The sequence below is a fragment of the Bubalus bubalis genome, chromosome 9 (genome assembly GCF_019923935.1).
Source record: "Bubalus bubalis isolate 160015118507 breed Murrah chromosome 9, NDDB_SH_1, whole genome shotgun sequence".
Taxonomy (NCBI): domain Eukaryota; kingdom Metazoa; phylum Chordata; class Mammalia; order Artiodactyla; family Bovidae; genus Bubalus; species Bubalus bubalis.
In genome coordinates, this window is record NC_059165.1 from 1,013,991 (window position 1) to 1,026,249 (window position 12,259).

The 12,259-nt window shown below is 42.1% G+C and overlaps 1 protein-coding gene across 20 annotated transcripts in view; it reads left to right on the plus strand.

Annotated features, from left to right (window-relative positions):
- Nucleotides 1–12,259, plus strand: part of TMEM232 (transmembrane protein 232) — a 254,981-nt gene that overhangs the window by 105,800 nt on the left and 136,922 nt on the right. For all 20 annotated transcript variants that reach the window (XM_044947231.1, XM_044947235.1, XM_044947230.1 and 17 more), the window contains one exon: nucleotides 10,668–10,846. In XM_044947231.1, the coding sequence (XP_044803166.1) occupies nucleotides 10,668–10,846 (179 nt within the window). The remainder of the gene's footprint in view (nucleotides 1–10,667; nucleotides 10,847–12,259) is intronic.

The following is a 12,259-nucleotide window of genomic DNA, read 5'->3' on the forward strand; positions in this document are numbered from 1 at the left end:
TGAGTAGTCTAGTGGTTTTCCCTACTTTCTTCAACTTAAGTCTGAATTTGGCAATAAGGAGTTCATGATCTGAGCCACAGTCAGCTCCTGGTCTTGTTTTTGTTGACTGTATAGAGCTTCTCTATCTTTGGCTGCAAAGAATATAATCAATGTGATTTCGGTGTTGACCATCTGGTGATGTCCATGTGTAGAGTCTTCTCTTGTGTTGTTGGAAGAGGGTGTTTGCTATGACTAGTGCATTTTCTTGGCAAAACTGTTAGTCTTTGCCCTGCTTTATTCTGTATTCCAAGGCCAAATTTGCTTGTTACTCCAGGTGTTTCTTGACTTCCTACTTTTGCATTCCAGTCCCCTATAATAAAAAGGACGTCTTTTTTATGTTAATTCTAAAAGATCTTATAGGTCTTCATAGAACCGGTCAACTTCAGCTTCTTCAGCAGTACTGGTTGGAGTGTAGACTTGGATTACTGTGATATGGAATGGTTTGCCTTGGAAACGAACAGAGATCATTCTGTCGTTTTTGAGATTGCATCCAAGTACTGCATTTCAGACTCTTTTGTTGACCATGATGGCCATTCCATTTCTTCTAAGGGATTCCTGCCCACAGTAGTAGATATAATGGTCATCTGAGTTAAATTCACCCATTCCAGTCCATTTCAGTTCGCTGATTCCTAGAATGTCAACATTCACTCTTGCCATCTCCTGTTTGACCACTTCCAATTTGCCTTGATTCATGGACCTGACATTCCAGGTTCCTATGCAATATTGCTCTTTACAACATCGGACCTTGCTTCTATCACCAATCACATCCACAGCTGGGTATTGTTTTTGCTTTGGCTCCATCCCTTCATTCTTTCTGGAGTTATTTCTCCACTGATCTCCAGTAGCATATTGGGCACCTACTGACCTGGGGAGTTCCTCTTTCAGTATCCTATCATTTTGCCTTTTCATACTGTTCATGGGGTTCTCAAGGCAAGAATACTGAAGTGGTTTGCCATTCCCTTCTCCAGTGGACCACATTCTGTCAGATCTCTCCACCATGACCCACCCATCTTGGGTTGCCCCACGGGCATGGCTTAGTTTCATTGTTAGACAAGGCTGTGGTCCTAGTGTGATTAGATTGACTAGTTTTCTGTGAGTATGGTTTCAGTGTGTCTGCCCTCTGATGCCTTCTTGCAACACCTACCGTCTTACTTGGGTTTCTCTTACCTTGCGCGTGGGGTATCTTTTCACGGCTGGTCCAGCAAAGCGCAGCCGCTGCTCCTTACCTTGGATGAGGGGTATCTCCTCACCGCCACCCTTCCTGACCTTCAACGTGGGATAGCTCCTCTAGGCCCTCCTGCACCCATGCAGCCACTGCTCCCTGGATGTGGGGTAGCTCCTCCTGGCCACCACCCCTGGTCTCAGGTGTGGGGGCATGGGGTAGCTCCTCCCGGCTGCCCCCGACCCCCCCCCCGAACCCCCGACCTCGGACGTGGGGTAGCTCCTCCCAGCCGCCGCCCCTGACCTCAGGCTTGGGTAGCTTCTCTTGGCCGTTTCTGCACCATCGCAGCCTGGCACTCTCAGCCGCTGCCCCTTACCTTGGACATGGGGTAACTCCTCTTGGCCGCCGCCCTTCGGGCATGGGGTCCTCCCAGCTTTTGCCCCTGACCTCGAACGTGGGGGTAGCTCCTCTTGGCCGCGGTTAGTGTGCAGGTCGCAGCCGCCCATGCTTAGTGGGCCTTCTGGGACCCTTATTATGCAAATGTTGGTTCATTTAATGTCCCAGTGGTCTCTTAGGCTATCCTCATATCGTTCACTTTTTTTCCTTCTGTTCTGCAACAGTGGTTTCCACCATTCTGTCTTCAGCTCACATATCCACTTTTCTGTCTCAGTTATTCTGCTATTGATTCCTTCTGGTGTATTTTTCATTTCAGTTATTGTATTGTTCATCTCTGTTTGTTTGCTCTTTAGCTCCTCTAGATCTTTGTTATACATTTCTTTGATCCTTGCCACTGTTTTTTTCCCAAGATCCTCGATCATCTTCACTATCATTACTCTGAATTCGTTTTCAGGTAGATTGTGTATCTCACTTAGTTGTTCTACTGGCATTACTCGTTCCTTCATCTGGGACATATTTTTTGCTGTCTCTTTTTGTCTGATTTTCTTTGGTTGTGATTTCCATTCTGCAGACTGTAGGACTGTGGTTTTTCTTGCTTTTGCTGTCTACTCCCTGATGGATGAAGCTGTCTAAGAGGCTTGTGCCCAGTTAGGAGGGACTGGTTCCTGCCCGCTGGTGAGTGGAGTTGGTCCTTGTCCCTCTGATGGGCAGGCCCATTGTCAAATGTTGTGTTTACTGGGCAGCTGTTGCTTGGGAAGACTTTGCCCAGCCTGTCTGCTGATGAGTAGGGCTGTGCTCCTGTCCTGTCAGCTGTTTGGCTGGAGGTATCCCAGCACTGGAGCCTACAGCTATTGGGTGGGGCCAGGTCTTGCTGAGAAAATGTGGCCTCTAGGAGGGCTGAGTACCGTGTGTGCTCCCCAGGACTACTGCTGCCAGTGTCCTCGTCCTCACCGTGAGCCACAGATGCCCCCTGCCGCCTCAGGAAACCCTGCATTGTAGCTGCTAGGTCTGTCCCAGATTATTAGGAGGTCACTGCTTTTCCCTGCATCTAGATGCTTATGAGACCTTTGTGTGCCCTCCAAGTGCGGAGTTTCTGTTTCCTCCAATCCTGTGGAATTCCTGTGATTAAACCCTGCTGGCCTTCAAAGCCAGATGTTCTAGAAGCTCCTTCTCCTCCCATGCCAGACTCCCAGGGGCTCTGGTAACCTGAGGGTTGTCTTGGGGACCTCCAAACTCGCAGGTAGTTTCAGAAGTGAGGGTAGTCTTGGCAACTTTCACTTCTGTGGGAGAACTCTTCTGGTATAAATATTTTCCAGTTTGTGGGTTGTCCACCTGGTATGTGTGGGATTTGGTTTTATTGCAGTTGTGCAGTGAAACCATCTCATGGTTTCTTTGTCTTTGGATATAGGATATCTCTTTTGGTAGGTTCCAGCTATTCCAGCTTTTGTTGTTGCTGTTGATGGATGTTCAGCATTTAGTTGTCATTCTGGTGTTTTTGTAAGAAGAGATGAGTTCATGTCCTTCTGCTCTAACATCTTGTCTCTGTCATCACTTATGATCACACATACAAGCATATTTAATGTGTGTGTGTGTTTAAAGTGATAGACACATCATTGTCATTATAGTATAGCACCCTGAAAAGAAAGAGTTAGCTTAGAATTTCTATTTATTCTACCACACATCCAAAATATATCTCAAATTTTCTCCTCATCTCTATTTTTAACTCCTTTGAAGTTCAGGAGTGGCCAAGACTACCCTCACTTCTGAAACTACCTGTGAGTTTGGAGGTCCCCAAGACAACCCCCAGGTTTCAAGATTTGTGGAAGAACTCACAGAACTCAGCACATCCATTTTACTCATGTTATGGTTTAAAATAGCAAAAGGGTTAAAATCAGCTAGGGAAGTGATGTGCAGGGCAGGGCTCAGGAGAGTTCCAAGCACAGAGCTAGCCATGGTCCTTTCCCAGGGGAGTTGTATGGATAGAATTTCCTTCTCCTAGAAACGGTGTATGACAATCTGCATGGACTACTGTCACCTGTGGAAGGTCACCAAGCTTTGGTATCCACAGTTTTTATTGAAATTTAGTTACATACATGTGGCCATCCCCAGGCTCTGACCCTTCCAAAGGCCAAGTTGAAACATTCTTATCTGACAAGACATTCCAAGGTATCAGAGGTGACCTGCCGGAAGCAAGGGCAGGGACCACTGTGCACTTTACAAGTCCCGAGTCTGTGTACTTGTCACTTTGCTCATAGGCTGACTTTGTTGTTAATCTCTGAGTCATGTCCGACCCACTTGTGACCCCATGGACTATCGCGTGCCAGGCTCGTCTCTCCGTGGGATTTGCCAGGCAATAATACTGGAGTGGGTTGCTATTTCCTTCTCCAGAGGATCATCCCTACCCAGGGATTGAACCCGGGTCTCTTGCATTGCAGGCAGATTCTTTACTCCTGAGCCATGAGGGAAGCCCACAGATTAACTGCAAAAAGGTAAAAATCTTCCTGCCTTCCTCATACTCCTTCTTTTCACTAAGAAGCCAAAAAGATTTTTTAAAACATAAAGTGAGTCAGTTCCCTTTTTGCCCTTAAATTCTTTATTAGCTTTTTTTTATACTAAGAATTAAATGCAAGCTCCTTTCTGTGGCTTTCAAATTGTCCATGATCATTGAGAGTGTGCCTCTGTTAAGGGTGTGCCTCCCCAACCTGTCTTGTCCGATGGAACCTCTGGTATCTCATCTTCCTCCATTCTGGCCTTTCTTCTGTTTCTCTAAACTTTCAAGCTATTCCAAGCCTGAAGCTTTTGCACTTTCCATCTCTTCCGCTGGGAACACTTTCCGCCAGCTGCTTGGACCACTTTCCGCCAGCTGCTTGGACGGATAGCTCTTCTTTCTTTGTTCCATCACATCTTAGCTTGAACATTGTGTCCTCGTGGAGGTCTTTCTCTCCCTCTGACAGCAGTAGCTCTCTCTTCCTAGTCGTCGTTGGTCTCATTAGCATCCATTATTTTTACAATAATATTGTTCTGTTTATTTTCTCAGTATCTGTCTTTCTCCACTAGAATTAAGGGTCCCTAGAGCAGTAGCGTTGTCTTTATCTTTGGCACAGAGAGCAGTGTTAACACGTAGCATTGACTCAGTAAATACATATTAAACAAGTGGCTGGCTTACTCACTGGTTCTTCCATTGTTTCTTGGCATTGGTCTAGTTCCTTCCACGCTACATGGAATTTTATAAAGATAATGTTTTAAACTAGATCTTGCATTCAGTTTACCCTACAGTGATACATTTGATTCTGTGGTGCCAAATTATATTTGTCAAAGTTTCAAAGGCTGTATTCTTTTATAATCATTCATATGAGTAGAAATATTCATATTTCACACTCACTGAATATGTGACATATAAATATCTAGACCGCAGTGAAAGGCTCCCAAAGAGTCCAAACACTGGAATAAAGCATCGCTGCAAGGAAAGGTTCATAAAATATTGATTTTGAAATGGTGTAATCTCTCAATTTTTCAAGGTTTATTAAGAATTTTGTTTTGCTTCAGTTTGATTTCCTAGCATACTGTCTGCTTAGCTGCAGACAGAGACGCACTTTCTCTCAGTACGTTTAAGGCAGCATCTTTGACAGCAGCCACAGGGCCACTCAAAGCAGAACAGAAAAGTGCCCTGTGTTGCGGTCTTGTCCTTGGATGAGAAGTTTCAGAGCAGGCATGCTTCTCAGCCAGTGCCTGAACGTCCATGTGAGTGCATTCTGCTTTTCAAAACAGTTGTAGCACATCCTATCTGTCTTGATAAGAACTTTCTTCTTCATTAACTGTCGGTCAGTTGGATGTCACAGATTCTCCCTACAAATATCTATAAGCAACACTTCACTGTTGTTTAAATCAACAGGTGAACAGCTTACTTTTAAAGTCATCATTGGCATTTGAAAACTGAGTTTTGAGAACAGTTATCAGAATGTATTTTATGGTTTGTCACTGTGGAAACATACCACATTCAGTTCAGAGATTTTAAGGTTCTAAAACATTGTTTCTCAAAAACAATAATTTAAAATGTATGAAGGAAGGTAATCTGCATGTGTTTCTGTCGATCACTGTGCTTAATGTAAAGAATATAGGAGTTTAGAAATAAATTTATAAATGGGTTAAAATCTACAGCATACTTTATCATCTTGCTAAACAACTGCCTTTTTATTTCTGGGGTTTACACTTCCAGAATTATTCATTAAAAGCTCATAATTATTTCTCTACTTATATTGAGTTCAGGCCTTATTTTTATGCTAATGACTCACAAATCCATAATTTCAATTCTGTTCTTTTACTTGAATTATAGCTCTGTTTTTGCACAAAGCTACAGAACCCTGAATATCGGATTCCCCTCACCCATCATCATGCCACATTAATTTATCTCCTTTCTCTCCAAACTGGCTTTTCTCTATAATCTAATTTCTGCAACTGCTTTCATTGTCTGGTTTCCTGAGTCTGAACATGTACATGTCCTTCTCCTCCATAGCATAGAAGTCTAATGAGACCTATTCCACGATGTCTTAGCTTTGCCCTTTACTCTGCAGTTTCCTACTGCTCATGACAGCAAAGCCCTAGATGACCTCATTAAACTCCCGTCTTGGTTTCCCAGTTTATTGCTTGAATAGACATAACATTTCTTAACAGTGTGAGAATTTCTTTGGTATAATAAATAAAGGACAGAAATGGTATGGACCTAACAGAAGCAGAAGATATTAAGAAGAGGTGGCAAGAATACACAGAAGAACTGTACAAAAAAGATCTTCATGACCCAGATAATCACGATGGTGTGATCACTGACCTAGAGCCAGACATCCTGGAATGTGAAGTCAAGTGGGACTTAGGAAGCATCACTATGAACAAAGCTAGTGGAGGTGATGGAATTCCAGCTGAGCTATTTCAAATCCTGAAAGATGATGCTGTGAAAGTGCTGCACTCAATATGCCAGAAAACTTGGAAAACTCAGCGGTGGCCACAGAACTGGAAAAGGTCAGTTTTCATTCCAGTCCCAAAGAAAGGCAACACCAAAGAATGCTCAAACTACCACACAATTATACCCATCTCACACGCTAACAAAGTAATGTTCAAAATTCACCATGCTAGGCTTCAACAGTATGTGAACCATGAACTTCCAGATGCTCAAGCTGGATTTAGAAAAGGCAGAGGAGCCAGAGAGCAAATTGCCAACATCCATCAAAAGAGCAAGAGAGTTCCAGAAAAACACCTACTTCTGCTTTATTGACTACACCAGACCGTTTGACTGTGTGGATCACAACAAACTGTGGAAAATTCTTCAAGAGATGGGAATACCAGACCACCTGACCTGCCTCCTGAGAAACCTATATGCAGGTCAGGAAGCAACAGCTAGAACTGGACTTGGAACAACAGACTGTTTCCAAATTGGGAAAGGAGTACATCACGGCTGAATATTGTCACCCTGCTCATTTAACTTATATGCAGAGTACATCATGCAAAACGCTGGGCTGGAGGAAGCACAAGCTGGAGTCAAGATTGCCAGGAGAAATATCAATAACCTCAGATATGCAGATGACACCACCCTTATGATAGAAAGTGAAGAGGAACTTAGGAGCCTCCTGATGAAAGTGAAAGAGGAGAGTGAAAAAGATTGGATGGTTGGATGGCACCATCAACTCACTGGACATGAGTTTGCACACACGGGGAGACAGTGAAGGACAGGGAAGCCTGGGCATGCTGCAGTCCATGGGGTCGCAAAGAGTCAGAAATGACTTTATGACCGGAGAACAACAGCTTCACACTGCTGATGAGAGCTGATGAGAGAGGTGAAGACTGGAATAATCTTACTCCATGAAGCGCGGCCTCTTCAATTCAGAAAAGTCCTTTTCTTTACAATCTCACCTTCTATTCCATTCACAGGAAAGGAAGGTGCAACAGAAGGTAAGAGAACACAGAAAAGAAATGAGTTTAGAAATGAGAGGAGGAAGGCTTCTATCTAAAATTGATAGTTGAGAAGAGAAAGTGTAAGTTGCAATCAAGAGGCTAAGTTAAGCAGCAAATTCTTCTGAAAATACAGTTTTCCCCTCATAAGAATTTTGCCTATTAAAATCAGTGTACTCCAATAGTTGAAATTATATATGGGAAGTCATGTCTGTAAGATGGTGGAACAGGAGTTCCTTGGCCTTCATCCTCTCAGGAAAAAATTACTTGGCAAACATCCATAAACAAAAGCACCTTTGGGACAACCTGGGAACCCAAGTAATAGGTTGTAAAACACAAATGCAACCCAAGACTCGGGAGAGCCTCTTCAAGAAGGCAGGCTGGACTTTGGTGGCCAGCCTGTCCACAGTGGTCTAACTGTGGCCCTAGAAGCTCTGCCGTCTTCCTGTGAACTCAGCTCCTCCCCTGCTTGTCTGCAGTCTTGCCACTAGCCCCACCCACCAGAGGACTTGAGAGGACCCATGCTTGCTGTGCCCTGAGTCCCGGGCCCACTGACTCAGGCCTGACCGTGAATCCTGAAGCATCTCTGAGACCTGGTTCTAGCCTCACTCTACCGTGGTCCAGAAGCAGATCTGTGCACCCAGGAACCCACCCAGGGACCCAGCAGGAGCATGCACACAGACATAGAGGAGCTAAATCCAGTTGTGCTCGATAACAGGCTTGAGACCTGTGGACCCAGCCGTGGTCCCAGGACCAGCTCCAGCCCATTCCACGTGATCCTGGAGATGCTCCCACCCATTCAGGGACCCGCAGGAGCCAGGCCCAGTTAGGTCCCCTGGTAACAGGTCAACTGACCCCAAGTGGAGAGGGAGCTGTGAGAAGATAGAAGGATAGAGAGGATCTTAAATGCAGCTACCATAGAGAGTTCATCTGAGAAATGGGTAAGGTAAAATAACAAAAGATAAATGAGGTCAGATTAAATGGTAGACATGTGAGCAAAAGACTTATGCTGTATCTGCTCAATGAGATGTTGTGTTTCAGTTCAGTCACTCAGTCGTGTCCGACTCTTTGTGACCCCATGAATTGCAGCATGCCAGGCCTTCCTGTCTATCACCAACCCGCAGAGCTTGCTAAAATTCATGTCCATCAAGTCTATGATGCCATCCAGCCATCTCATCCTCTGCCGTCCCCTTCTCCTCCTGCCCCCAATCCCTCCCAGCATCAGAGTCTTTTCCAATGAGTCAACTCTTCGCAAGAGGTGGCCAAAGTATTGGAGTCTCAGCTTCAGCATCAGTCTTTCCAAAGAACACCCAGGACTGATCTCCTTCAGAATGGACTGGTTGGATCTCCTTGCAGTCCAAGGGACTCTCAAGAGTCTTATCCAACACCACAGTTCAAAAGCATCAATTCTTCGGCACTCAGCTTTCTTTATAGTCCAACTCTCACATCCATGACCACAAGAAAAACCATAGCCTTGACTAGACGGACCTCTCCAGGCAAAGTAATGTTTCTGTTTTTTAATATGCTGTCTAGGTTGGTCATAATTTTTCTTCCAAGGAGCAAGCGTCTTTTAATTTCATGGCTACAGTCACCATCTGCAGTGATTTTGGAGCCCCCCAAAATAAAGTCTCTCACTGTTTCCATTGTTTCCCTACCTGTTTGCCATGAGGTGATGGGACCAGATGCCATGATCTTCGTTTTCTGAATGTTGAGCTTTAAGCCAACTTTTTCACTCTCCTCTTTCACTTTCATCAAGAGGCTCCTTAGTTCCCTTTCACTTTCTGCCATTAGAGTGGTGTCATCTGCATATCTGAGGTTATTGATATTTCTCCCATCAGACTTGATTCCAGCTTGTGATTCATCCAGCCCAGTATTTCATATGATGTACTCTGCATATAAGTTAAGTCACCACGGTGACAATATACACCCTGTGTGTGATGCTACAGGAATTTTTATCCAAGTTGAGGCTCATATGTTACGTTCCCTTCTATTATTCTAAGTATGATATAATCTTCATAGCAGGATAGTAATGAGTAACTAGAATATGGATACTTACTCCCAGGTTTTCTATTTATCATAACAGTAATAGTTTTTATTAACCTGGTTATGAAATCCAGATTGAATTAGAAAAAGTTGAAGATTATGACTTTTCAGTGTCTTTATCTCTTTAGATTGATGATTTCAGAGTCAGACTAGCTCTCACCAGAATACCTTCCATCTCTCTTTCTGAACCTTTTCTTCCTCCTACTCCTTTTTCTTGCTTCACATATAGTGAATACCCTCATGGTGCTCTTTGGCTAACTTAAGCTCATATACCATTTGAGACATGCATTATTCTCTAAATTTATTTATCCCATCACTATCTAAATTAGATTCTCTTTTCTTGAATAGTATTTCATAGCAATATATCATCTAGGTAAGATATAATTAAGATAAAGAGAAACTTCGTCCTCTTTTCTGTAAGAGAAATGCATATTTTAAAAGTAGAACTTGGTAACTTATTTAAATTGCTAATTGGTATGTAATTTTTAGAAGGAGAAGTGTATTAGACTTTTAAAAAACCTCTTCTGAATTAATTACTCCCTTCCCCTATTTCATTTGATTTATGTATCTATTATTTAAAAAAATCTCCCAGCTTATAATTACATCAGTAGTTTTTGTGTGCTTTTCACATTATTTTTAAAGCTTTTTTCTTGATTCAGATGCCATATTTCATGGAGTTTGATCATTTTTATAACAGGCAGGATTTTTCTCCTATTTCACTGATTTATTAAAAAATTCACCATGGTGGTCTGTGTTTATATTGCCTTAAACTAATTCCTCTTTATTTGAATTCCAAAAGTGTGTTTACAGTACATAGTTAAGAGTTTATCTTTTAACTTTTTAATTTATGAGGTATAATATTAGTTAGGTGTAAGTAACTTTTCATATGGTTAGAAGTTTTTAAATCATCTGTGAGATGTTTTAAAATTAAAGGAGTAAAAGTAATCATGGGTAAAAAAAAAATTCCAAAGCTCAGAATTTAAAACTTTAAAATATTAATAAAGTCAGGCGTCTTCTTTTTTCACAATAACATGCATTAGTGAGATGAATAAAATATCTTACCCCCAAAATGTTTCTTTTTAAACAGGTGATCAAGTGAAATGGGCTGGACGCTATGGCCTACTATACAACCTGGTGAAAATGTCATGGGAACTTCGGGGAGATAAAGAGCAGGATGGACTTAGGAACAAAATATGGCAAATGTTACAGAAAACAAAGGATCGTGAGAAAGATGGGCGAATCTGTAATGCAGTAAATATTGCTCAGGTAAGATAATACGCTGGGTGATCAATAGGAAATTTTATCACCAGGAAGCATTTGTCCTTTATCTCTGAATATCCATAATCAGTGTGTATCAGTGATTCACAATTGAGAACACAATTTACAAAATTTAATACTGACCTAATTTTAGTTAAAGAAGAGAGTTGGCAGTCTTCTGATTAAGCAGCTTCAAGAAAGGAGTTAATTTTGGGGAAGAGTAATTGTTCCACTTTGGGCTTGTGACTTCAAGACACATCTCTAACTAGGCTGCCTGTACATTCTAATTTGTTGAGGTTATCCTGGGTCTATGCCTAATTTTCCAGCTTTCTTATTAGGAGTGGATTAATTCATTCTTAAAAGTGTCTCAATTTGGATAATAAATTATTTAGTTATCTTAATTTATAAGTTTACATTTCCAGCATCAGACAATATAAGTCACAAATTTGGACTCACTACATCTAATGTCTTTTTCTTTAAAGTTAAAAATATGTTTTATAAATTCTTGGTTTTTCCATTCTGTTTGAATATATATGTAAAATCATTTTGAAACTAGCTATCCATTCTTCATAAAATACGAATATGATTTTCCAGTGATTTTTTTTAATGCATGTGATACCTATGATATTTCAAAACTCCATCAAATTTCTCCCCCGCTCCTTCATATCTTATTTTGAAACAGGTTAATTTGTTATCCTAAAGTATACTGTTTTTATGTCCCTGAAAGTTCTGGTTCTTTCTAGCTTTCACAGATGTGATTATCCTAACACTGTTCATATCCCGTTTTCTAATAATTAAGGGTGTGTTGATGTTAACAAGAAGAGCAAATAATGATTCACTCTGCTTAACTGATTGTCCAAGTGTATGGGTAGGCCATTATCACAATACAGAATATCTACACTTCAGATCCTTGCTGCTGCTGCTAAGTCGCTTCAGTCGTGTCTGACTCTGTGCGACCCCATAGACGGCAGCCCGCCAGGCTCCCCCGTCCCTGGGATTCTCCAGGCAAGAACACTGGAGTGGGCTGCCACCTCCTTCTCCCAACGCGTGAAAGTGAAAAGTGAAAGTGAAGTCGCACAGTCGTGTACGACTCTTCGCGACCCCATGGACTGCAGCCCACCAGGCTCCTCCGTCCATGGGATTTTCCAGGCAAGAGTACTGGAGTGGGGTGCCAGATCCTTAGTGGAAAACAAAACCTTAAACTCTTTGTTTTTGAATTATACATCTGATTTGGAGTAATGATCTTTATGGAGGACAATATGAAAACATGTAGTCCATTCTTTTCTCTAGATTTCTAATTTTTTTTTTTTTTCCTGAGGAAAAAGCCAATCAAATTGCTGCCCTTTTAAGCTACATTGTTTTGGATTTCATGGACTTGCTTTTATGCAGTTTGCTTCAGCTTTTCCTTGGTTTTGGAGTGAG